The 27764-nt window shown below is 39.0% G+C and overlaps 1 protein-coding gene across 1 annotated transcript in view; it reads left to right on the top strand.

Moving 5' to 3' along the window:
• The window catches only part of CAMK2G (calcium/calmodulin dependent protein kinase II gamma), a 254090-nt gene that overhangs the window by 188466 nt on the left and 37860 nt on the right, over positions 1–27764 (top strand). The window contains exons 7-14 of the mRNA XM_042458442.1: positions 3378–3480; positions 4469–4552; positions 5146–5240; positions 6876–6998; positions 7265–7348; positions 7809–7851; positions 18924–18986; positions 26081–26121. Coding sequence (XP_042314376.1) covers positions 3378–3480; positions 4469–4552; positions 5146–5240; positions 6876–6998; positions 7265–7348; positions 7809–7851; positions 18924–18986; positions 26081–26121 — 636 coding nt within the window. The remainder of the gene's footprint in view (positions 1–3377; positions 3481–4468; positions 4553–5145; positions 5241–6875; positions 6999–7264; positions 7349–7808; positions 7852–18923; positions 18987–26080; positions 26122–27764) is intronic.

Genomic DNA, 27764 nt, shown 5'->3' with positions numbered 1-27764 from the left:
CAGAATATCATTGTTGGCAGGCATATTGGTCATGTAGACATCACTCCTTGGGGGGGAATGCTTGGCAAAAGAGTACGGTTTTCAATCTCTTTTTAAATGTTTCCAAAGAGGTCATAAGGCGGAGATAAGGATCTAGTGCTAGTGAAATGGTCTCAGAGAGGACAGTGGGAAATGGACTGATGTCTGTTTCCTGAAAATTGGGAGTGGACGTCACCAGTAACCACTGCTGCTTTCTCTCCCCCACCCCTGTATCTTCGTATTATATAACCATAGAATCATAGAGTCAGAAGAGACCTCAAGGGCCATCAAGTCCAACTCCCTGACATGCAGGAATATACAATCCAAGCACCCCCAACAGATGGCCATCCAGCCTCTGTTTAAAAATCTCCAACGGACAGTCCACCACACTTTTGAGGCAGCGTATTCCACTGTCAAACAGCTCTTCCAGTCAGGACCACTACTTTTTCCTGGTTTGAGTAAGAATCCTATTTTCTGCTTTACAGAGGTGCAAAGGTAACCTATCCAGTGTATTCCATAGTGGTGGTTGAATTTCTAGTTGTTGTTAGAACTGCTGTAAATTTGCAGCATTTTTAATTTCACACTGGTATTTCATACATGTGAAGTTCCCTTTTCACCCTTGAAACAGCTAATTTTTACTTGGAAGAAATAAGATGGGGCAGTTTAAATAATAATTGTGTGGCAATAATATAGTGGTAAAGTTTTTCCTTGACCTGTACTATTTCATGTTCTTGATGGGAGATTGTGTGCTCAAATGATCCAAGGTATAGGGAAAACCTTCTTGCATGTAGAAAGGTAGCATATTGAGAAGACAAAATGTTTTTGCCTCCTGTATTCAAAAATCAACACTTTTGTTCATGCACATATGCTAGCTTACAGTGTTACAGACCAGGAGGAATCTTGCCACTTGATTCTGATTAGAGTACAAACTGGCCCTGAGAGACTGTAACCTACCTAGGCTATACAGGTAAATGTTCTTTACCTTTGCGTTTACCAAACCTGTGCCTTCAAGATTATAACACACACACACACACACACACACACACACACAATATTCTTGATCACAATATAAACCATATAATAGGTAGATGAACTCTAGTCCTTACTGTCTTATAACTGAACTGATGTGTGGCCATCTATCTAACCCTTTATCCAGAAACCTATTTGTTCTGACACTGAGTACACTGTGAGTGTTAGAGGTTGTTCCTGGATATCCAAGGTTTGTCCCAAACGAGGACCCTTTTTCATAATGCTTTGGAGCAACCTCAGAAGCTAGAATGATTGCATTGCATGAGATTTTTAATAATGTGGGGGAGCTGGATAGGTGTTTGCCTAATCTGAAGCTGAAAGGAATACTTTTGGATCTTCTGTTAGTAGGAGATAGGAGGTTGAACGCAGAGCCCTGTTTCTAGATGAATTACATAGGGTGCTTGTTCACATTTTGCATGCTGAGCGGCAAAGGTTTTGGCTTCTTCAGAGTTGAAGTGATGCCAGCCTAGGGCAATGCTTTCTTCAGTAGATTTTGGAGTCCTCTGTTTCTTCTGACTTCTCTGATATCTGCATTGGACTTTTTATTTATTTATTTATTTATTTATTTATTTTGGAACACAGCCATGTCCTAAATAATAAAAAAAAGAGGTGCATAGTGATGGTGGCTATCCTGAGCAACATGGAAGCAGTGGCCTCTGACTAATAAGCCCTTGCAAAGGAAAATTTCCAATAGTCCCTAGCATTGAATCAGTAGACAGCACTGCAGTGACTATGTGAATTTCAGACTGGTTCTCTCTGTTCACCAGTCTGCAGCAGATGGTGTGTGTTCCATGATTTCACCCAAGTCTGGACTATGTGCTGGACAAAGAATGACAACATAAATACTTCATAAAAGAGGAGTTTCTGTCCCAAAATAGGCAAAAACGGGACCTGGTGAGATTTGGACAGGCGTTCATGTGGCAGGGACGGGGTTTCAATGCATTGCATAGCTTCTTACTCCTCCACCTGAGTGGCAAAATTGGTGCAAATTATGCAGATTCATGCTAATAGCGTGGGCTTTCAGCTTTTCTTGGTGCATAATTAGCATTCTCTTGCTACAGAGCTCTGTGCAAATAAATGGATGAATATACATGGTCCTGCATGCTATCTTCTTGTTTACTTGTCCAGGGCCTTCGGGATCTCATGTGATGTTCGCTGGGATTTGTATCACTGCAGCTTGCTATGTTTGCTGCAGTATTATATCTCTACATGGTTGTAGTGTAAGCAAATCTGAAGGAAATGCAGACTCAGTGCCATCTACTGGCAATATCAGGCATTTATAATAGCATGCTTTTGAACAGAGTGGATAAAAAATTTTAAAAATCAGAATTTTTAATTTAAATCTCAGATTTTTTAAAAAAAATAAATGCTTTTTTAGAAAAATATATATCTAAAGATGGTTTTGTATTTAAGATATATTATGGTCCAAAAGTTATTCATCATGAATTTGGGATTAATTTTTAATTGAGTAGTATGAGAATGTATATTCATGCAATGTTTAAAATTTTGGTAAATGAATTCCATTAATCCATCCACAGTGTCACAGTATCATGTTCTTCCAGAGGTTTTTATAAGATTATTTGACAGTTTTTTTTATCTAGAGGATGTTACAACAGATGCTTCATCTTACAGTTCTCAAAACTGTGAATTTGTGTCTGCAGAGATCACAATCCCATTGTACTTTTGCAAATCTGTGTACACAGAATCAACCCCTTACGCATTAAATGCTAAGTATCAAAACATTAAATGAATAGGTTGTTGGAAGACTGAGAGTAGAATAGATCTGCGAAGAAGCTAAGTATGAGGAGTGAGTGTATTTTTATATAACTGTACAACTAATCTGAAACGTTGTTATTCTAAAAATGAAACCTTCATCTGGTTGTAAATATTAAGATTATACCAGCAAGAATTAGTCTTCTGTAACTCTGAGTTGTGTAACATTTGTATTAAGCTTTTAGCAAGGAAGAATGCCCTTTGTGTGTGGGGTGGGGATCACAGGATTATATCAAATCTTTCTGAGTAGTGACTTAAATTGTGATTTAAATGATGATTTATATAAAATTGATTTAAATCAAAACCACCCTGCCTTTGAGGGACAGTACTCTATGGACTAAACTGTATCTTCTGAAAGAGGGGCGAGAAGGAATAGAATTATATACTCTTTTCCTATCAATTAACTGCTAGTTGGATCTTGGTGTAATTGCACATAGGAAACTGGGATTAAAGGATATCTTGACAGGGTGAATTTCAACAGACACCACATGTTTGTAGAAGGAAAATTCTAACCTGATCTTTTCCTTCTTTCTGCTATGTCACCACATACAACTCAGCCTGAGAATTTGCTACTTGCAAGTAAGTGTAAAGGTGCTGCTGTCAAATTGGCCGACTTTGGACTTGCAATTGAAGTGCAGGGAGAACAGCAAGCATGGTTTGGTAAGTGTGTCAAAAAAAGTTCCCTTCCAATTTTCTTCTGTTTCTCCAAGTATACTACAGTGTAGAATTTATTATTTGGATGGGTATGTTTGATGAATAACATTCAATGTCTAATGGACCTAGAGAAGCAACTGCATACTTTTTATCATGAGTAGTTCCACTCACCTTCCTGAATTTTCATCTAGGCTGTGTTATACAATATCTTTCAGGTAGTGTGTAAACTGTCATGTGCATAACAGCTTACATCCATGGTATGTGGATTGTGGGCACTGTTGTCACAGTAATGTTCCACACTAGTTGAGTAGTGTGGATGGCCACCAAAAACCAGCAGACTTGCCCAGCTATTTTGTTACATTAAATTGAAGCCAGATGGTGCCAAAACTGTTTGGCCTTCAAGTCCCACTGGCCATGTTTGTTGGGGGTGGGGTGGGGTGGGAACATACAGTTCGAGTAAGTAATTTTTCCAAGTTGGGAAAATTGGTTGTGGGACTCCTAACTTCAGGGACAATGGCACTACTTGCATAATCACTAGTTCTAGCCTCTGTGCTCTTTCCATTGCATGGAACCCCAAGCCTACCAAGCGAAGACTGGCATGCAGTCATTTATTAGTGCTTTCTTTATTACCTTTTTTTCTCACCATCAAAGTATGGTATCTTGGTGGCTATTTTTTTTTCCTTTTGTCTTAAAGTAAGTTCATCTTCTATTTCTAGCTCAAAGTTCTGTTCGCATATATTGAACATAGTAGCTAGAATATGGAATGACACAAGTTTTCCTGCTCTAAGGGCAATAGGATGCTAAATCGTCTAATTTGTTCTTAAATAATCTAGTGCACTCAGGCCCTTCTCCTTTTTCTGGATGCCCTCATTACTTTCTGGAATTCTCAAAAAGACAAAAGGTTCAAAGTGTTCTGGGGTTTGCATGTGCTTTGTGTAAGAATAATGATTTTGTTTTGAAATGCCAAGTCTTTTCCATGTTACTGTTTTGGCAGGGTTTGCTGGTACTCCAGGCTACCTGTCCCCCGAAGTCTTAAGAAAAGATCCTTATGGAAAGCCAGTGGATATATGGGCATGTGGTAAGACTTTCTAGCATCAGTGAAGGTGATTGGGGTGGGGATTGTTTTGTTTTCTGTAAAATCCAACTTCGTCTTCATAAATTTGTCTGACCTCTTTGGAAGAACAGCCTAAGTAAGTTATCATAACTTCATATAGTAACAAATTCTATTAAGTCAGTTGTTACTTCTTTTTTAAAAAATCACAGCAGAAGTGAATCTGGGTAAGATACAGAAAATTAGCACCACTGTACAGTTGCTGGATATAGAGGAGACCACCACACAAAGCTGTTCCAATATGTTATTGCAGCTTAGAGCTTAAAGTACTTCTGGTTTAGAATCAGAAGGATGTGTAAGAGCTGAAAAGGCCATAAGGATTTTCTTACATCTCATGCATTACTTTTGGAGGGACTCCTTGCTGTTTGTTCCAAATGAATTACAACAGCTTGATAGATCACTGGCATTTGAAGACAGGAAAACACAGGAAAACTGGAGTTGTCCATTGAGCGTGGGAATAATAAAGAACCTATAAAATATTTGATAAAATACCTTGTAGCAATGGGCAGCTGGCTAAATTGGATCTAACTAGTATAACTGTAATTTTTCTTCTTCTGCAGGAGTTATTCTGTACATATTACTAGTGGGTTATCCTCCATTTTGGGATGAAGACCAGCACAAACTATATCAGCAGATCAAAGCAGGAGCCTATGATGTAAGAAAACTCTTCATATGAGTTTATTTCCATAACATTGGCAAAAATAAGCACACTTGAAAATATTATTATGTTTTGTACATATAGTGCAAAGAGGTACGAGGCATATTACTGACCTCCTCTCCTGTAAGTGCTGTTGTGCCTGGTAAAGTGAGGAAGGGATGAGGTGACCCTTTATTGCTCATGCACAGGCAGTCTTAATTAACAGATTTCTCAGCTACAGAGGGTTTTTGTGATTTAAAATTAGCAATCCCCTAGGGTTTGGTGCTACTTGGTGCCTAAGGGCACTCTTAAATTATTTATCATGCAGAGCTGCTTTTCCTTTGTGTTGCTATGGGACGTCACAGCAGTTTGTTCAGCAATTGAGTCTTGTTTTCAGAGAGCCATGATTTTAGCTTCTTCTGTAAAACAGATGCCATAGCACAGCAATCTTACAACTCACATCAAGAATGCTGTTCCTGGGACCTCTGCCTGGTAGCTTTTCCCAGTTCATTGCTTCTCATCAGAGGTTGTGCAGTAGGTGTTACTTTGATCCTACTTTTATGCCCATCTGCAAGTCTGCACTTAATTTCTGTGGAAATTGTTGTAGGACAAGGAAGAAGTCTATGCAATTATTACTTTAGCTTTCCCTAGGGGGGAAATATAGGATGAATCATTTAAATATCAAAAACAAATAGCCAAATGAGTGGCCTTTAAACACTTTAAACTCTAGCATTTTTATTTAGTACTTACAGTTTCATATAAGAGACCATAGTTTAATGGTGGAGCACACTTCTTTCCAGTTAAAAGAATGCAGGTGTAAACAAGAGCCTAGAACAGATTGCCCATCAGATTAGACAACTTCTGTTCTTCTGTTCTCATGAATAGAAACTATGGATGGAAAAATGTTTGAATAATTGGGAGGATAAAAGAGTGGTTCTCAAGAGAATCCTAGCCACAGGAAAACAAACAAACAAAAACCACCCTGAGATCCTGTGCCAAGGAGACGTAGCATACACCAGGTCTCCCCTTTCTCAACCCCTTCCTGCACACTTCTGACATGACCATCACAAGGGTAGTGGGAGCAACCAAGTATATTGTAGTTTATGTTCTGATAGCCAGATATACAATGATGATTTCATGTTCTGCGGCCACTACAGGACTCAGGATCCTGGAGAGTGCCTGCTTCATCATATTTCCAGCTATCAGAACATAGCAGAACAGTGCTTAGTTGCCCAATGGCTGCTATATGGCACAAGAAACAGTGAGTCAGGTGGAACACTTGGATAATTTGGAAACCAATTTTCATTCCCCTGAGAGCATCTTTGAAAATTGCAATTTTTGAAAACATTTTTGCAGTAGGGAGAGCACTGAATAAATTATTTTCCCCTTCAGGGACAAAATTAACTAAAAGATTTGTAATATGTTGTACAAAGCTGGTTTTTTAAAATGTATTTGCAATTTTGCAGACCTGATCATCTTGTAAGAAGAGAGATGAGTTAAAGAGACTTGTTTTCCTAGTCTCATACTGTATTAGCTGAGCTGATCAGCAGACAGTGAACTGATCAATAGTATTCCCACTAGTTAAGTCAGAGGAAGCCACCAAAGTACATAAACAGGTAAAGGGCATTCCAGTCGCCTCTCTCCCTCTTTTAGTTTCCTTCTCCAGAGTGGGATACCGTGACTCCTGAAGCAAAGAACTTAATCAACCAGATGCTGACGATAAACCCTGCAAAACGTATCACGGCCGATCAAGCTCTTAAACACCCATGGGTCTGTGTAAGTATTCCTTCTCACTAACTCCATCCGAATATTAAAAGGTTTGCTGTCTTGCATGTCCCAGCAGACTCCATGCTATAACACAAGGGGATTGGATCCCATCTAGGCCCCACAGAAGGGCTGAGCGAAAATCTGAGGGTGGGGTGTTTTTTTGAATGCCCAGCCCAGTTTTACTTATCACTTCTTTTCTGTGAGGGATGTGTGTGTGTGAAGAGAAAGTGAAGTCAAAAGAAGGAGACCAATGCTGTCTTTTTTTCTCTCTCCAGCAACGATCCACTGTGGCCTCTATGATGCACAGGCAGGAGACTGTGGAATGCTTGAGAAAGTTCAATGCCAGGAGGAAGCTGAAGGTATATTTGACTGGAATATAGTCTTATGTTTCTCCAACTTGAAATTATGGGGGTTGGCAATGATGCATGTTGCTGTATTGGCACAAACATTGGGCTTCATGTTCATTTTGGGAGTGCTTGTTGCCAAGGTGTTTTCCTGCAGATTTGATTTTTGGCATCCACTGCAGTTTAGATAGATTCGGGATGGCCCTCTGGTTTGCTGAGCACACCAGAGATGAAAAATGCCAATGACATGAAAAGTACAGGGTAATACTTTTATTCTGGAAATAAATAGTAGCTTAACCGGCTTTTCTTAAATCTAGTAAACTTGCACTAGAATGAAGTACAGGTCCCTGTAAACTTGTGTGTCCTTTATCATGATGAAGGGTGCCCACCCCTTGAAAAGCTTTGTATCCTATAAGGATATGCCACCTGTCCAGTGAGTGGGCTGGGCAAGACTTTCAATTCTCTCTCTTTTCAGGGTGCCATCCTCACAACTATGCTTGTGTCTCGGAATTTTTCAGGTAAGTATTCCCTTCTCTCTTCTCCACCTCTCCCTCCTCTGTTTTCATATGGGCCAAGATATATGTGTTAATCAAATATTAGAGTGTGAATCATAGTTGTCATGCCTTGGCTGTAGGAGCAATTTATGTGTATCCATTTGGGAGATTTTCTGTTATCACTGTAACTTGGGGTTAGAAAGATACTGCAATGACCTACTTGAGAACTGGGTCATCTGTAAGAGTACTCTTGAGATGGACACACTCAGCATCCTTGAGTTTTCTATTAGGAACTTAGTTTTTTATGCATTGTGGTAGCAGGCTGGTTTCTTTCACCTCAAAAATGATAGCATAGTTCCAAGCAAGAACAAGATTCATTGCTGAAAATGGAATGAAAACTCTCTCAAATCCCATTATAGAACATCCTTAAAGGATCCAAGCTGCTGGTGCTCCTTTTTATTTCTGGGGTCTTTGAATTAGTTTGTCTCACAATATGCAGCTGGGCTGTGCTTTTTATTAAAATAAAGGTATCTAGGCATTGCATTGGAAAAACCTTTGGAGGAACAGTCACCACTCAGGCTCTTTATGGTGAGCAGTTGACAGTCTGGGAAGGTGGGCAGCCCCTCCTCTTAGTATCTAAGCAGCTTGACTCTGCTTGTAGCCAAGAGACAGTTTTATCCCAGATGCCCTCAGATTGCCCTCTGCTACATCAATGAATGGGGTTTTACAGGTAACAGGAATGTCCCTTTCTGAAAAGCATGTGAGTCCATTTTGGAGTCCATTATGTTATAATCACCAAAGTTATTTGCTATCCAAATACTGCTTCCTGAGGTGAGGATTCTCTCCATGTGATTGGTGTTGTTTGATTGGTGTTGTTATTTTTGCAATGCTGACTCTCTTGGCCTGCTTAGAAGAACTTAGCACTTGTACTGTAGTACATAATCTTGGAAAACACACACAGTGCCTTTTCCCCTGTGTCAGAGATAAATGTGAAATTTGCAAAGGAAAATGGAATCTGTTCCTTATGAAATGTTTTCTTGACTTTTAACTTTTACTTATAGATATTTTTGAGAGAGTAGGATTTCTGAGTAACAGGTAAAGTCTTCATCAGGTACTCTTGTACAGGTGGTTCATGCATCAATTTTATAGGCAATTTCTTTAAGAAGATGTGAAACCATCTTGTCTTATTCAGGATTTGTATCTGTCAGGTGCTTAATCAGGGGAGGAAGATAACAGTAAATACTGGTATATTTTAAAAGGAACATGTTTAGCTTCCCTGAGGATGTCAGGCTCACTACATAGTTTTTCATGTGTACATTTTGAGTAAATTTGGGATGGAGAACCTGTGGCCCCTTTGGATTCTGTTATACTCATTACCCATCTGACAGGCTACCCAGCAGGGAAGGATAATGAGAACTGCAATTTATCAACATCAGGAAAGCCACATCTTCTCCACCTCTCAGCAATATTTTACATTTAGAAGACCAGATTTTTCTGACAGTGTAACTGTTAGTATTTTCATTAGCAGCAATTTTTTTACTGCAAAGTGCCTAGTAGCAGGCACTAATATAATGTAAAATATAGCTTCATAGAATCATATTTTTTCTTCTCCTTGTATATTCCCTAAGAAAGAGACTGCCAGTCTCTCTCAATTTTGAATAACTTTCCCAGTTTTCAGGAGAGAGAACTGTGTGAGTAGTAAAAACAATGTACACCATGTGAGGTTCTTTCCAAATATGCTTTTTTCTGATTTCACCTTTAAATTTAGTGTGCTCAAGATGGAATAAATGTTTGGTTTGCAGCTCTAGATGGAAGCTACTGAACTGGATGATATTTCTGCTTGAATTTGCAGGGAAATGTGAAATTTTAAAAGATCTTTATATGTGGGTCCATATCACTGGCTTTTAAAATGTTAAGCCTCAGGATATTTCAGCATGGGGCTGGGGCAGAGGCAGAGAACTCTGCCTAGGTGGAGAAGCAAACATGGGCAACGCTTTTCTATTCCATACCTCTCCAAGCAAGAAAGTTGTGTTCTCTTCACAGAGGAAAGTACCTTATTTCCTCCAGTTCCTGATACTGATGTTACCTATTGTGACAAATGTAGGTTGCCTTTGAGTTGCTGAGCTTCTGGGGTATGGAACCATCTACCATTACAACATCCAGTGATTACCATCTCTGAATTATTGCTGGTGATTGCCTTCTCTGAATCCGGTGATTGCCATCTCTCAATTATAATTGTAAACTTCACTGCTGTGTTGATTTGAATGTCTAAGAGAAAAATCATGTATTACAGTATCGAGAGAGACAATGCTTAAATCTCATTAAAATCAGTGGGCCTACCAGTTTGAAATTGGTCCAGAAAAAAACTTGATACCAGTCAGCCCTAGTTGTCCTATTGGTTCCTAATAACTTATATGAGGTTAGCTTAGGCCTTCTGCTATAAATTCTGATGCTTTTTCTTTCTCTTGGAAATAGATTTCCAGCCCTATCTAGTGTTCACAAAGAAGAGTCCCTCTTTTAGTATTAGACCATTGACTAAGTATCTCAGAATTGTTCTGATTTCCTTAGTATTACTTCATTTTTTAGTTGCATCAAATGTGTAAAGGAGAGAATAATCTCAACTGATTATGTTTTCTGCCTGTCTTAAATTAATTTGCTGAGTCATTTCAGTTTCATTTTTGGTATAGCAGAAAAATCAACCAATTATTTTGGTTAAAATGGGTGATAAAATATGGGAAAACCTAACAGAATGACCCCATTAAATCTTAAACAAAGGGACTAACATATGAGCCATAGTAAACAGATGTAACCTTAAACCTCAGATGTCAAAGAATGACAGAACATGCATTCTGATGAATGAATGGCTGAATACCTGGAGTCTAATAAAAATGGCAAAAACTTTAGGTGAAAACTTTATGATGAATGACATGCACAGTTAGAGTTATTTTCCTGCCTTTGTTCAAGAGCTAATATTAAGTAAGAATGTGGTTAAAAGGCAGAGGCCAACTATCAAACATAAACTAAAAGCACAGTTCAAAAGCACCACTAAGAAAAGTTCAGCACACAACAGGTAACCATATCCATCTAGCCTCTGTTTAAAGATGTCCAGCCTCTGTTTAAAGACCTCCAGACCTCCAATCTACCATCCTCTGAGGCAATGCATTCTGTTGAATAGTTCTTCCTTTCAGGAAATGCTTCCTAATGTTTTCTTGCAATTTAATTCTATTACTTTGGTTCCTACCCTCTGAAGCAGCAGAAAGCAAGCTTGTTCCATCTTCTACATGTCATCCCTTCAAATACTGAAAGATAACCATCAGATCACCGCTTAGTTTTCTCATCTCCAAGCTTATCATCCCCAGCTCTCTAAGCTATTCCTTCTACAGCTTAACAGTTTCTAGACCTTTTACTATCCTGGTCACCCTCCTGTGGACACATTATCAATCTCCTTCTTGAACTGCAGTGCCTAGGACTAGACACAATATTCTAAATCAGGTCTGACCACAACAGAAAAAAGTGGTACTAAGACTTCCCTCAATCAGGACACTGTTGATGTAGAATTGCATTGGCTTTTTGTAGCTGCTGCATCAAAGTCTTGACTCATGCTTGTGCTGTAAGACCCATGGGGTTGGCATTCTGTTAGTGACTTACAAAGGCATAAGTGCAACCGCATAACTTAGCCGCATAACTAACTTTTTTGGGGTCATATTGCCACCCAAACACACTATTTTTCAATTTAAAAAATTAAAATATATTTTTAAAATACAAAGTTATCATTCCAGGACTGAATTAGTGGCTCTCCAGGTAGTTTTTGCGAAAAATAGGAAAAGTTCAAAAATGGGGAGGGGGATATTTCTAAACTACAGGTAGAAAAAGTAAGAAAGAAGCATGTTGCAGTAGAATGAGAAGAAAGAACAAAGCTTCAACTAAAGAAAAATATTACAATGGAGGGAATAAAAAAGCAAAATTGATTTCTGTTAGCATCCCTAAAGACTGCTTCCTGGTTGGTTTGTTCTTACTATTTGAAGGAGAAATTTCATTCTAATAAAGCTATCTTGATTAATTCCTAGACCAAAAGCCTTTAATTGCAATGCCTTGTCCTTTGCAGTTGCTCTTCAACAACCAATATTGCTTTGGGCCAGGAAGAATACAAAATGGCACCCTATATAAATTTCCCCATCCTTCCATTCCTTTACATCACATCATGATCAGAGAAAATAAGAAGAGGCCTCTACATAAAACCTGAGAGCTAGAACTGAAATAAACCTGAACATGAGTGTTTATTTTACCAAGAATATCGAAAAACGTACAGGAATATTAGGACTTTATATTTAAATTCACAATTCCCAGCCCCCAACCTGAGTATAGAAGTCCATTGCAGAAACCTTTCTATTAGGAAAGAAGAAATGTAGATGCTCTTCTGCTGCCCACTGATAAGTCTTGAGTATTCTGAATACATTCAGTTGTAATCACTTTTACACCCCTCCCCGAATTTCAAGCTGAAAGTTCAATAATTCATACTCCAATTTGATTCTAGTACTGTATAATGCTTGATGCTATAGTGTGTTGTGCTCTTGACCAAAAAGTCATCATATTGGAGGGAAACATAATTAATCCCCCCCCCCCACTTTTTTCCCCTTTTTTCTTTTTGGTATTACAAACTCAAACGTGTTTATATTTGGTCCCATTCCATCTGCTTGTATCCATCTGAACGCAAGCAGATTAAAGGAATAGTTTTAACTGCTAAGCTGGAAATCCAAATACCTTGACTTAATTGAATCATTGACTAATGAACAATTGGACTTGACAATAAGGAATTGGTTGTTTGTAAGAGAGCCAGCATAGTATAGTGGTTTGAATGTTAGGTTAGGTTTCCAAAGCTTCATCCACACTGCAGAAATAGCATTCAGCCATGGCAGTTAAAATGGTTTCAAACTGAATTAGTTTTACAGCGCGGATGCAGCCTAAGAGTACAAGGGTTGAATCCCTGCTCAGCCATGGAAACCTAGTAGGTGGCCTTAGGCATGTTACATTCTCATAACCTTAGAAGTAAACAGTAACAACCCTTCTCTGAATAAATATTGCCAAGAAAACCCTGTGATAGGATCATCCTAAATCAGAAAGCCTTATCACATTTGAAAAGACAAACGAAAGCCAGGGAGACAGAGTGGCTTCTGGCTTACATTCCTGCAACACTACAAAGCCTGTAGTAGCTTCATTTTAATTCCCAGTTTTTTCCTTGTCCATGTGATTTTGGAAAGATCCCTCTGCCATTCTTTAATGGAACATGGTTAGTTAAGATTAAGATAGTTTGAAATAGGAAGAACATTTTTGGTAATATAGACATCTTAACTGAAATTCTGCCCATTTCTGACAATTTTGTGTTTTTCCATCTCTGCACATTTAGTTTACTTTCTTGCAACACTTTTTTTATAATTATTTTTTATTAAATCTAAATTCTTAGTCATGACTATAACTTTATTTTCTATTTTGAAGTCTGACTTTTTAAATAAATTCTTCTTTCTCAGTTTTTGTCATGTTAGTATTTTAGTTTTTTCTTTATTTACTCTGAAACCTAGTATTGCCCGTTTTCTTTCAATCTTTGTAAGAGTGAATGAATATTTTCCAGAGGTTTGGCCAGATAGATCACCATATTATCCACATATGTTCTAAGTTCATATTCATAATCTTTTATTTTCACCCCCAGTATCTCCCTATCTGCTCTAATCCCATTGCTCAGTGTCACAAAATTGTAATGAAAAGTAATAGTGATAGTGGGCAATCTTGCCTAGTGTCTCTTTGAATTAAGTAAGCCTTTAGTTTTCTATCCATTAATTATAATTTGTGCCTTTTGTTCCTGGTATGTTGTTTCTATCCATCAGGTAAGATTCTCACCTATATTCATTCTGTTAACAACTCCCTTCATGAATTTGCACTTCATTTTTTTAATGTCATTTCCATTTCTTTTTCCTATCAATTCATATAGGATCTTTTTATGTAAGGGATTATTCAGGCTGTCCGAACTCTGACACTAAGGGGAGGATTTTTTTTTTTTTTTGGTTTTGTTTTGTTTTGTTTTTTGAAAGGGGGAGCTTCCTTGAAGTTTGTTGTTGTGTGCCTTCAAGTCATTTCTGATTTATGATGAGCCTTTCACAGGTTTTTGGGTTGGGGATTTTTTTGACAGAATTTATTCAGACAAGCTTTGCCCTTGCCTTCCTCTGAGGCTGAGAGAGTGTGACTTGCCCAAGCTGACCCAGCAGATTTCCATGGCAGACCAGGGTTTCAAACTCTGATCTCCAAGTGCCCTAGTCCAGCACTCAAACCACTACTCCACAATGGCTCTCAGTAGATGTAGGGAGATACCAGTGCCCAGGAATTGGTGTATAGCTTAGCGGATTTTATTTTTTCGATTTGTACTTCTGGTTACTGCCTCTTGGTCTGTGACCACCTCACCACCTCAGAAAGCAGGTGCCAAAGAGCTCTTTGAAAATAGCTGTCACAGTATTCTCTAGTCTAGATTAAAAGTGGATGAGCTTCTGGCCTGAGGGATATAGTTTCCTTTCTTACTAGAACTCCAGGATCGACTGCCAGGAGCCTGGAAATCTACCATCCTCACTGCCCTTTGGTTGATTTCATTTTGGCATCTACAATTAGCTAGTGCTAGAATTAAAAAAAAGTTTCCCCCAGGTTTATTTTTCCCCAAATAGTTTTCCATTCCTTAGGAATGTGAAGATATGTTTGGAAACACAAAATCTTACTGAACAATACCTGTGGCTTCAGCTCTACCATGGGCATAGGGCAGGATTTCTATACCTTGCAGAGCTGCACACTTAGCTGAAGAAGAATTATTATATAATGGTACAAATTAAATGGTCTAGACTTGCTTAGTTTCAGATGCCCTGATAAAGAATATATCTTCAATGCAAAATACAAATAACCCTGTCACTGCAGTTGTCACTGCATTAAAATAGAATTTAGAATTCCATTCTAAACCTGGTGGTAGAGGGAACAACATTTTTAGGATCTTCCAGTGAAGGGTTAGTACCACAATATAGTTTTTAACCAATTTTGTTTCCAAGTGCTCTCTCACCTCCCTCAGATTGTCTTTACCTTGATTCAAATGTACAAACAGTTCTAAACACACAAGATTTATTGAGCCCCCAAGCCTAGAATATTTTTAAGAGTACACATAAAATGAGAAGTGTGAATGTGACAACCGTGTTGCCATGTTTGCAGATGAATGCAGAGTATAAATATTTTAAGGGAGATAGTGGCTCAGTGTTAAGCATGTCCTTGGCAGTATGTACACCTGAGTTCAAAATAATGCTGAACTGAATGTTTATGACTGGCAATTTTTAGTGCAAAAGAGAGATCTGGGATGGGGCAAAAGGGGAGGTGATAAGAAATGTGTTTATTACGTTTTTCTGCACACATATGCATATGAGTATATCTTTTGTTTCCTGATTAGAAACTATAATGCCATCAACAAAGTGGTATATGAGAATGAGATCCCAGCCACTTACAGTTCACAAGCACTGTAATAAAATCACATCATTATGCAATCAATTAGAGGTGGCCATATCATTTCTAGGACTAATGCTTCCTGCCATACCTTTAAATCAGTAATTAAGGCTACCTATATACTCAGGCCCCCTATACACCCATGCACACTGTTTAATCATGATTCCTTTACTTAACTGTTCTGGCCAAATAACTAGCTAATACTACTGTACACTTAAAATTGTGTTTATATTTATATTGTGGTGATGAGGATGTTACCTCTGATGTTTATCTGAAGTCTCATTCAAAGGAAATATGGGTTACATTCTTTGTCCCACCCCAATGTAGTGACATTATTGCAGCATGTACTGACATCGGAAGCTTATTGAGATAAATAAAATAAATAAAAGTTTTATTTATATACCGCCCTTCCGTAGATCAGGGCGGTTTACAACATAAAAGTACAATACAATAATTACAAAATCCAATAAAAAACAACACAGCAGCAGTATAAAACAATATAAACCCCCGTTAGCCCATCCTCTTTGCCACAGGAGAGGAAGGGAGGCCCACTGAACTCTATTCGGGGAATGCAAGGTGGAAAAGAAAGGTTTATAAGTCCTTTCTAAATTGGGCCAGGGAGGTAATCGAGCGGAGCTCTATGGGCAGCGTGTTCCAAAGGGCCGGAGCAGCGGTGGAGAATGTCCTCCTCGTAGTGGAGGACAGCCTAGCCCCTGGCACCCTAAGGAGTTGCTGCCCAGATGTTCTGAGGGTGCGGGGCGGAATGTACGGGGAGAGGCGGTCCTTCAGGTATCCTGGGCCCAAGCCATTTAGTTGTGATGTTCCCACAACTCTCCCCTCAAATCATTCCTTGATTTAGTTGTACAAATCTGGTCTTGATATTTGCAGTTTTCCAAGTGATGAACCTGCCAGTGTAAACCATTCTCAAGTCTAGGCAGTGAATTCATGTGTGTGTATGTATTTGAGTGAATGAGCGTACCAATTATCTTTTAACTGTATTATTTACACTTTTTGGGATTGTAAAAAGTGACCAACTTGGTAGTCTCTTCAGTATGATAGATGAGAGGGAAAAGATGGAAGCGCTAGGTTTGGGAAGATGCTAAGTCCATTGTTTGAAACTGTTGCTCCACACGTTTATTTCTTTTATTCGCTCATTTTCAGGTAGACCAGCCTAAACAAGGCATGATGAAAAACTGATAGTGACTCAGAATGTGAACTGTGAGCAGTGCCTCCCCTATTCCAATTCTTGCTTCACCAATAAACTTAGCAGGATGGCCTTAGGCACTTTTTTCACCTCAGCCTTCTGTTTGCACTCATGGTTGACCAACTTACATGGCTTTTGTAAAGAGTGCTGTGATAATGTATGTGGTGTCCCTTTAGGACTGCCAGGCTTTTAATGTAACAGTGTGTGACAATATCCTCAGTTGACTGGCCTGCCCAAGGCTGGCTCTATAAAGCCTGACCCAAGGCCCATGGGAAAAGACCCCCTCATGAGAGTTCTGGGGTCCTGTGAAATTAGAGTTCAGAGACCTTGGGGAAGCCATGAACTTTCATGAGAGCCCCACACACACACACACCTTTTCATAAGATTTTGAGGTAAGCCTGATACAGGCCTGCTGCAACTGCAGCTCTCTTAGTTGCCTACAGAGCTGAGAGTAGAAAGAATGCTAGCCACACTTGAAACAGACAGATCTTCCTTCTATGTCCATTTTGTTATGTACCAAATGCTTCAGGGTCAGTCTGTTTTGAGCCACTCTTTCCACTTAACCATGAGTAGGAAGAGTGGGTGCCAGGGACACACAACACAGATTGTTCCAGAGCATTTGGTATGAGCAAAACAGCCACAGACAGAGGCCCATCTGTTGTAAGCATGGCTGGTTTCAGATCTTCCTGGCTCTTACCTCTCAGGGCCTAAGCAATGTGAGGTGAGTGGCATGTGAGGTGCAGTTTGAGGTTGCTCTTCCTTCCTGGCTGAAGGAAAAGAAGAAGAGTGGCACCATGCCACCCATAACTCAATCAGGTGGGTCCCAGCATTTGGAATGTAAGGTCTGGATGCTGCATACCAAATACACTGGGATTGGTCTCTTGGGAGCATGGCTGGTTGCCACTCTCAACAAGTCAAAGAATAGGAGATTCGGGGCACCCTGTATGATTCTCATATTGGATCAGACTTCAGGATCTCAAATACAGAACATCCCATACAAGACAGGATACCCACAAACCTAAGTGCCTTGAATTCGTGAAATGCTTTAAATTCTTTCCAATGTGTTTTTTCATTTATATTGGAGAGGCATAATTTTGCTTATAACTTGGCTAGCAGTCCTTTGTTGGTATGCTCAGATTGCCAGTACAAAACTGGCTTCATTAGTCTGAAAATGTGGCTGCTGTGTGTTTGTGCGTGAATGTAAAACAAGACATTCCACAAGATCCCTCCTTCTGAGCTGCTTGTTCTGTGCATTCCATATCACCTTGAAATGCTATCCCTGATGTCAGGTATGTTTTACTATCCTGTCTTCTTTTTAGGTGGATGTTGAGAGTTTCTGCAGACCCACCAAGATGCATAAATACTTCATTGGCCACATTTCTGAGTAGTGGCAAATAGAATTACACACTTTCTTCTTTCTTTTGTTTAAAATCCTCTGAAAACTTAACAACTTCTGAACTTTGTTTTCCTATAGAATGTTTGTCAGAAAGGTAAAATTTAAATGCTTTGTATTCACATTTTGTTCATTTTTGTTTCGTAACTGGGTAAGCCATCACATATCTGATGATAGCAAGGTTCAGTTAGTGGGTATCAGAAATCTTTGTACAGAAGGCATCCAGCCCTTCCCGGTTCACACTGAGAGGGACTATTCAAGAATCCTGCATGTTGAGCCACACTTCATTTTTGTACTAGAGAGTTCTAAGGAATGCTGGTTTAGAAGATATTTTTAATACAACTCAAAACAGGTCAACATTTTGTGCTTTCTGACTTAACATTGCTGATTTATTTCCTCATTATTGACCTTTTTTTTACTTTACTTTTTTTTAAACTGAACACACATTTTCACATAGTGGCTGAAGATGCTGTGGCAACCACTTCTATTGCTCACTGTAATTCATGTATATTTTTATTTCTCTCATATTTTGGTATATCATAATACAGGATGTTGCAACAAGATACAAATGCAAATATGTAGCATTCTCCATCTCCTTTATCCCCCAGTACTATACCACTTACTTTCTTTTTTGCTGTTAAATATGAACATTAGTGTATCTATCCTCTTCTCTGATGCTGATGACCTAAAACACTGTATCTGAGAGCCTGTTTTATAAACATTGTTTACAGCTAAATCCTGCAGCTTTCTGAACTGTTCCTGATGTCCAACCCTCTGTGCTGGTTTCTGTAGTTTTATCTTCATGTTCAAGGGGAATAGATTACTTTTTTTTTTTGGTAATATTGTGTTTCCCCTCTTCAATCCTTTCTCTCTACCCACCTTTCTTTTTAAACTAATTTACTTGCACCTTGCTCTCTTGTTGCTGTTGGGCCTTTATTGCTTTATTACGGCTCCTTCCACTGAATGATTGTGTCCAATCAGTTGGCAGGCAGAGCTCCGCCCCTGCTTCGGCCGCCATGAGTGCTGCCGGCCTGGCTGAGCAAGGTATGTGGCATGAGTTGTATCTCCTGAGTGCCTGAACCTAGAACCACCCACCCACCCACCCTTCACCAACTCCACTGCCAGTAAAAACCAGCATGCCAGTGTTTGTGCACCCAGTGAGATGCCATCCATGCTTGCTGGCTGAGAAAATGGGCATGCACTAAGGTCTCCATCTAACCAAGAGCCATAATCACATGGATTTTGAGTCTACTAACAAAAGTATGCATGTTGGGTACTTAACCCAGTCCTGCAGTGAATCGGCACATGAGATTTGGAAACAGGGATTGGTGTAGTGTGAAGTGTCATTGCCTGCTGTTTGAGGGAGTTTCAGAAGATGAGTGCAGGTATTACAACCAATATATTAGAGTAGAAGTATCAGTGTGCTTAAAAAACTGTCCAGGCAAGGCTAGAATGAAACACTTATTTTATACCAAGCCTGGTTCTGATCTATCGTATTGTAAAAGGAGTGTGCACAATCAACTTACTATTTTCCCACATAATTTGGCATTAAGCAGCAGTTTTAATAAAGTAAAGATGAATTTTAAAATTAGAAGAGCCAAATTTTGCTTTTGTAATATTGTTGCTCCAAAGTGTTATACTTCATCTGTCTGTTTACTTGTGGATTGTATGGATTCAGGTGTTACAGGAGAAAGGACAGGATCAAGCAAGAGAGAACTTTATACAGCAGCTTACTATTGACTATTCTGGCAAGACAGTGGAGATTGTAAGCAAAAAATCTGGAGTATTTGCCCATCTGCCTGCATTCCAGATGAACCTCCACAATTGTGTTGGAGCCAAAATTGAGGACAAGCAAGCTTCGAGCCCAACATCCCACCCTGAGTGCTCTTGGTTTGAGTTGTCAGTCACGCTGGGGTTCCCTCATCAGCTTCATGAGGCTACCCTAGTGAGGAGACTCTGTAGATGCCTGCCAGCACCCCTCTTGCAGCATAGTGCTACCTTCCCCAGCATCTCTTTGCCGCTTTGGCAAAAAATTGGTTGTAAGGGGAAGAGAAGAAATCGTCACCTTCTGGTTAACTGTTTTCTTTCTCCTGATCCCATCACAAGTTCCTCACAGGTTCCTATTGATTTTATTTTAATTTGCATGCTTCTTTTGGGAGAGACTGGGTGTGGCATTTCATGGAATGTATATGGATTACACACCACAGAATCTGGGTTTCTGTGATCCATTGCTTCTGCAACAGACTGACAGGAGTTAGACCTTTGTAAATAAATACCACAAGCCTGCTACAGAAAACCAACCAGGGCTTACATCTAGTAAAAATAACTGCCGATTTTGTTTGTCAGAATTTACTTTGTGATCATGAGGACTAGAACTTACTCTTAAGAGAGTTCTAATGGAGGAACTATGCAAGCCACGATCACTTCTATCCTGCAACTGAGTCCCCAGACTTTCTGTACCTGAAAGAGAATTGTATCAAGCGGAAAGAGTCCTGTTCCTTAATAGAGATGAAAAATCTGCCTCACTATATTTTATTATTTCAAATAATTTTCTTCCCAGACTGGCTGAAGTAAATTGGTTTGAAGCTGAGTTTGGGTTGGAGATGGGCAGAATAGTTTTGTTCATTTCACTTGTGCATTTCTATACACTTTCATATAAAGACTAGTTCTCTATACTACTCTGTAAACAACCTGTTTTTATACTGATACAGGCAGAACTATGACTAATCTATATTGCTGCCCCATCATGTCTTGTTTAGTCAGGAGGTGAGATGATAGTCAAGGTCCAGGAGAGTTCAGACAAGAAAATGAGTGGAAAACCAGAATATTAGTTTACCAGCTTCCTGGTTTTCTTTATACAGTAATTGGTTTTCCCCATTGATTTAGCTTGACTCTGGCAAAGCCTGTTTCTTCTGTTTTCTCTTGTTAGTACAAAGACCAAAGACTGATAATTTCCTCTTGTTAAAGTGGGGTGAAGGATTCTTCAGCCCTAAAGATCATTTAAGAAAAGCTTTCTACTATGTACTAAATGTTACTTCTGCAACTGTGAAATCCCACCCCCTTATTTCACAGTGAAAGCTGAGAATTTCTGCAGTCCATTGAGCCTATTGTCATTGCTGGCTAATTTTTATCTCCTGTGGCTCAAATAAGCAAGCAGCTTGTTGACTTGTTTCAAAATCACTGTAGTCAAACATGTCAAGAGTACACATTGCATTGACAGTTGTTTTCAGCAGTGATGCCATAGAAAAATAATATTAATGTAAATAACGCTGGCAAAGATTTTCTGACCTTTCCAGTATTAAGTATCAGACATTTTTAGTAATGAGATCATTCTGCTGTACAACATAAAAGGCGGACAGCCTCTAGCTGTTTAGACTACAGCTACTTTTGGACTATAGCTGCCACCAATTCTAGCCTACATAACTAATGGTAGGGGAATGGGAGTTGTAGACCAACATTATCTGGAAGCCCACAGCTGTCCATCTTTGCTGTAGATATTCAAGGCATAGATCAGACTCTCTTAGATACTTTTAAAAAAATCTTATGCTTGAAGATTAGAAATCAGATCTTACTTTTATGGTGACCTTCCAAGTTTTCAAATATATACCTTTATGATTTCATGGTTATCTCCACTTAGAAATTTCAGTTAAGTAACAATGAAATCAACAGGCTATGTATCTCTCATCCCAGTGAGTAAGCATTTTAATATTATGATTTGGAAGGGCCTTTCAAAGCAGAGTTTTACCAACTTCACACAAGTTAGGATTGAAAAGGTTAGGCATGGATATTAATTTTTCAGGGAATCTGCAGAGCATGGATGCAACGCCATTTCTTGACCTGGAAAGATCACTCCAGTCATCTTTCCTGGGGTTGTCCCTTCTGTCATCTTGTACTAAGTTGTGTGTCATGCCCTTGGTTTTTGCCTTCTGAGTAATTTCTCGACATGTGTTTGTATGTAGTGCTCACCTGTAGAAACATATATCTTTTTGTTTCCAGTGTATCAACTGACACACACACACACACACAAGTCAAAACTCTGAGCAAACATGCATCTTTGTTTTGTTTTGTCTTTGCTTGGGATGTTCGTCTTCTGTTTTTTGTGGCTGTGTTGTAAATTAATTTGTAACAGTCTTTTCCAGCCATTTTCTATTGCATGAACCACTTCAAATGAGCAGCAGATTATTTCTTCCCACAGTACTGTGGGAGCAGATGGATTATACTGGGAATATGTATGAAGTGTGTGAAAAGTAGAGCATTCATTGGGGGCAGGATATGAACCGATTTCCACCATTGTGTTCTGGCTAGTATCACTAGGCTTCTTGGATGTTGCTTTCTATTAAACCTTGCATCTGTTCACAGTACATGGAAGGTTTATATCCACCACAATACTTCTCCCTCGCCTTTTTTTGGGGGTGGAACCACTATAAATGAATACTGTATTAGCTGCATCCATAATATACGTTGTAAAGAATTGCATAGTTGAGAGAAGAAGTATTTGGCCACCAGTTCCTAACCTATGATGTTGTGTCACACTTTCTACTCATTTTCCTTTGCCACCCTTTCAAACACCTATGGTCTTAGTCTGGTGTTGAGAAAAATAGGATGCTTGCTGCCTTGTCAGTAAGTGCTGTAGAAATTTGCTTTTAGTTCTGTGCTGTGGGAATGCTGGTGAGACCCAATTTCTAGGATGACCAAAAGGCTACTGTACAGGTAAGATGGTGCCCTATCTTGGCTGTAAATTTACATTTGCAAAAGTCTGCTACACTTTAGGGTTACACAAAACCAGCCACAAGTTCTGTGTAACTGCACAGATTGCTTATCATTTATTATTATTTATTAAACATTTATCCTTTGGTTTTCAAGGGAAGGAAGTGATTGCAATTAAAAGCATATTTCTCTGCTATACTTATCTTACTTGAGATTTTCTCTATTATAGACAAACCAGAACTATAGTCTAGCTCAGTTTGTCTATGCTCTTTCACTCTGTGGCATAGCATTTCTTTGCTTTGAATTCAGCTCCTGTTTAGACTCATTTCATGTTTCCTGACCTTGAAAACTACTTCTACAGAACTGAAAGTTGACACTGCTGCAGAGCATGTATAATCTGTTCATTTTACAGCAGAGCTTATTGTGTGAAATATCTGCACAAGTATCCATATGGCAGTGGTTCTCAATGGCAACTCTGCTGTGACATAGGATTTAGTGGAGCCAAGGTTACTCCAGCCCATCTTTTTAGCCTAGAAGAGCACTCAGACAGCTATCTTCTTCCATTTTCCCTCTTATACTCTGTTTTTGATATGACTGACTCCATATCATACAGTCTCTTTTCCACTTGGTAACCCATACATGGAAAGATAGGATTGGTATGAAGTCTCTGCTTCTTCCCAAAACGTGCATGAATAGATCCCCATCCAGCTTTCAACAGGTAACTGTGATGTTTGGTGTGCACTTTAGGGGAAATTATAAATGGAATTCTAAGGCGAAAGTACCGGTTTCATTGACAGAATTAAGTGTTATTATATGATCAGGATGGGAGAGGGAGGCTTCAGGCCTTGCCACTGCTGTCTTACCAGAAGACCACAAGTGGTGACTCCTTTAGGTTATCTCTGTGGTTCCTATCTCCACATGCTCCTGATTTTTTTCCTACTCTAAGTTGCCTGTGTTGTTGGAAGGTTTTTGGAGGGGCATTGAACCAGCATAGCCTCTGTTTTATGAACAGTTTGGGTCATGCAGTTTTACAAATAGGGGTGGGAGACTATAAACGTGTTTCTTCATGTCTTCATGCATGCAAAAGTGGAACCTTTAAAATGATGCCTCTTTTAAAAATGGGAAAGCCACTTCAATCTTTGTTATTTTCTGTTTTCACACAACTTGCATGAAATAAGGACTCAGAAAATGAATAGAAAAAGCAAATCCTGCTATTATGTTGTGCAGATTTATTTGTTATGTGTTTGTTTTGTGTTGTGCAGCTGCTACACTATGCAGATTTGGAAAGGGCCTAGAAACTAAATCTTTTGAGGAACAATGGAGGGAGGTTTCTTTAGTTTGGAGAAGAGAAGACTGAGAGAGACGCTCTTAAATATTTAAAGGCCATTACATGGAAGGTGAAGCAAGTTTATTCTCTGTTCCTTTGGAAAGTAGTGAATTCAAACTACAAAAAGATTTTAACTAGAACTGTTTGACAGTAGTGCAGATTAACTCAGGAGTTAGTGGACTCTCCTTCACTGGAGTTTTTACAAAAGAAGTTAGATGACCTTTTGTCATGAATGCTTTAGCTTTCTAAGTGCTATGTTGAATATGTAGGAGATCCTCCCTAGAGGCCCATAATTTGGTTCCTTGAGATTTAAGCACCAAAATACTGTGCCTTCTGGGTAAACAGAAGACTAAGTAGTTTATTCTTCCTAAAAAGTTTGTTCTCTGGATGCCATAGCAAATGCACCCCCACCACTCCTGCCCATCCTGTTCTGGCCAAGGAGATTTCAGCCCAGAATATGCCTATTCCTACTCTTATACCACCATGTAAGTTGTGGGGGAAGTACACAGTTCACTTGCAGCCTGATTTTTGCAGTCCCCAAACCTCCTAGGACATCCCCAAAGCCCATTTTTAGCTCCAGATGGCTTTAAAACTGGCCAAAACAGCTGCAGTGTATCTTCCCACAAGCACACAATCCTGAATACCCTCCTGAATAATAATAATCCTGAATAATAATAATAATAATAATAATAATAATAATAATAATAATAATAGAAAAGATTCAAAATGCCAAAAATGTACTGGCCCCGGTCCTTGAAGAAAGTTTGTTTTGTGTGAATCAGCCCTTAGCTGATTACCTCTTAATATTGAAGGGGGGAGGGATAATGAGAGCCAACAGCACAAAAATTGCCCCCCATTGTAGTTAAATATTCCTGATTTATGTAGATGTCACCTAAATAGTTTTCAAGAAACATTTAAAAATATTTGTTCCCAAGAGTTTAGCACCCTCTGTTGACCAGTGTATGATTACACAACAACACTGTTGTGACAATTTAACTCCATTGAAAGAGCTGATAGTCGAAAGAGCTGCAAGCAAAATCTGCCTTGCTGTTGTGTATGAATATGCTGATGTTGTCCTTGGGCATGGATAGGTGGTCTCATGTGTGCAGTTGGGAGGTCCTCTGTTACACATGTAATGTGTTCTCATGCTCTGCCTATGTATATGCATACTTCTCTGTGTGTGTGCGTGCGTGCGTGTCTTTGCAGACTAGTTGTTCACTCAAAACAAGGTGACTTGACCTTGCACTTTTGAAGGAACAATTATCCTTTATCTCTCACATGGTATCTTTTGAGTTCTTCCGTTTTGCAGCCATCAGTGCTGCTTTGCTTTTGCTCCTCACTCCTACTACCACAGTACAACAACATGCATATTTCCCTGACAGCTATTCCACATGGATTCTCACTGCTAAATTGGATTTGCATAGTATCTGGAATGAACAGGTTTTATCTATGCCCTTCAACTCTAGATTTTATAGGTAAAAGCTATGCCTGAGCCAATACACAGGCAAAATTGCCTGCATGGAAATCATATACATCCATTTGCCATGTGTACACACAGCAGGAACTTGTGTCTAATCAAGATAACTTTAGTAATCATTGCACATGTCAAATAACATGTTAAATTAACATTTTCTAAAGCTTCTGGTGACTTCCTTGAAGAAAGTTTGTTTTCTGTGAATCAGCCTTAGCAGTTGTATTCATAAGTTAATCATTATTGTTCAGAACTATAAAGTATAGTTTCTGGGGGGGGGGTTAAAATCATTTTCAGTGTTACCTCTTAATATTGAAGGTGGGGGGAGTAATGAGAACAAAGTATTTCTAAGGAAATCTCAGGAACTCTGAAAGCCTGGTTTGCTGAGAGTACCTTTGGAAGAGGTATGACTGCAGTGTGAAACTGTGGATGCCGAGCAGGCTGTTGCCTTTGCATAGTTTGGTGCTTGGAGAAAGCAGGACCTAAAGTTGGCTCTTGCTTGCGTTTCACAGCCATTGTCCTAATTAGTACGGGAAACTTTCTACTAACACTCTGGAAAGACTGAGTTGAAGGTGAAGAGTACAACAGTTCTCAAAATGAAACTCACTTGCTGTTCTTTATTTCTCTTTGCAGCTGCCAAAAGCTTATTGAATAAGAAGTCTGATGGAGTGAAGGTAAGTTCTGGATTGCAGCAGGCTTTCTTTTTCCAATCTGTCCTACAGAAATCAGCATCCAAGGCCCAAGATAACATTTTGCGCAAGAAAAAAAACATATTTTGTTAAAAGAAAGGGCGTCTTATATGGTGCCTGCTGTGATCATCCATGCCACTTCCACCCATTAATAGTTGCTCCGACTGTTAGGGATGTGCGAATTGGATCTAATGACCCATTGTGGAGCGGGTTGTTTTTTGCTTCCATAGTGTACTCTGGATTTGTTCAGTGGAGTTTTTCTAATAGTCAGAACACAAGTGTTCGGGAATTATGCAGTAAGAAGCTCATTAAGCACATTTCTGAGATCAGAATCACTATGTTCTTTAGTGGAACATGTTTTATAGTGAGTTAACTTTGCACATAGTGTGCTACTTTGATTTACTATGGTGCTTGTGTGTGTGGATTCACATTACTTTAAATGGGAATGAAGAATCACATGCTGTGAATTTTCCATGCTTTATGGCACACAAACAAATGAATAATATTGACATATTAGAGCAAGAGGCCTGTCAGAATATTTTGTGATAATTAGCTGACCATTTGCATCTATTTCTCTACAACTAGAATAATAACTGCTGCATTTAAAAAAAAATTAAAATATAATAAGATTTCATATCAGTGGTCAGATTCTAATTTGTTGCACTGCATTCATCAAATAAGGGGTTAGAAGAAAAGGAAAAGCAACTAAATGTATAAATTAGTTTTGCAGAAACAGTTTTTTAATCTTTTTAACTACTGTCTTGTGATTTGCATTGCTCGTGAAAATAGCATTAAGCCCTAGTCCCAGTGCCCTTCCAAGTATGGAAGCTCTAGTGCATGACTAGAATGCTCATATTTTTTTAGTTGGTTATGTAGAAGTACTAGAAAACACACATGGAGTTGATTCCAAATCTGGTCGTCTCCAAAAAGCTTTGTGTGCATATTTTGTTGTACATATCTAGATGCATAAATCTTGAGACTTGGAACTGGTTGATATTGCCTATTTCATGTGCTCAGTAGTGCACAGTTACCTTAAGTATACATGACTGTGTAGGGTGTTGTTTGTTTGTTTGTTTTGTCTTGTCTGTGTGCTCCTTCAACTGAACAGGTAGTGTATTTTCTGCTTCATCTGCACCACACATTTGTAAGATTCTGTTTCTTTGTTTCTACTCCATATCAGATAAAAGTCATCATTCTCACCAGATGTACCTGTAAAGTTTTAAAGAATGCTTCATCAGTAATTTTTCTTCCATGTCTCTTTCCTGTGGGCATGTGTCTCAACTCTAAAGAGTTGTGGTTATGCTTATAATTCCACAAAGATTTCTACAAATTATCTACCCTCATTGGAATAAGAGGTTAAATCCGGTTTTAGTTCTCTCTAGGGTAATTATCTTGAAATCAGTGTGACAATCAATGGGGCTAACAAAACCTATTCTAGATAGACCTCATGTTGGATTTAGCCATATTAGTTTTGTTTTTACTCTGTTCAAACTACCTGTCATATTCTTCTGTAATATCAGTAGATGCTTTATATCCTGCTGGACAAAGAAGCAGAATTGCAGTGGTTTACAATACAAGTATAATGAGGAAAGAAATGTCATGGGATATGGCTCACTATTCAAGTGGGG

The sequence above is a fragment of the Sceloporus undulatus genome, chromosome 3 (genome assembly GCF_019175285.1).
Source record: "Sceloporus undulatus isolate JIND9_A2432 ecotype Alabama chromosome 3, SceUnd_v1.1, whole genome shotgun sequence".
Lineage (NCBI taxonomy): Eukaryota > Metazoa > Chordata > Lepidosauria > Squamata > Phrynosomatidae > Sceloporus > Sceloporus undulatus.
Note: the sequence above shows the minus strand (reverse complement) of the source record. Positions and strands in the feature narration are given on the sequence as shown.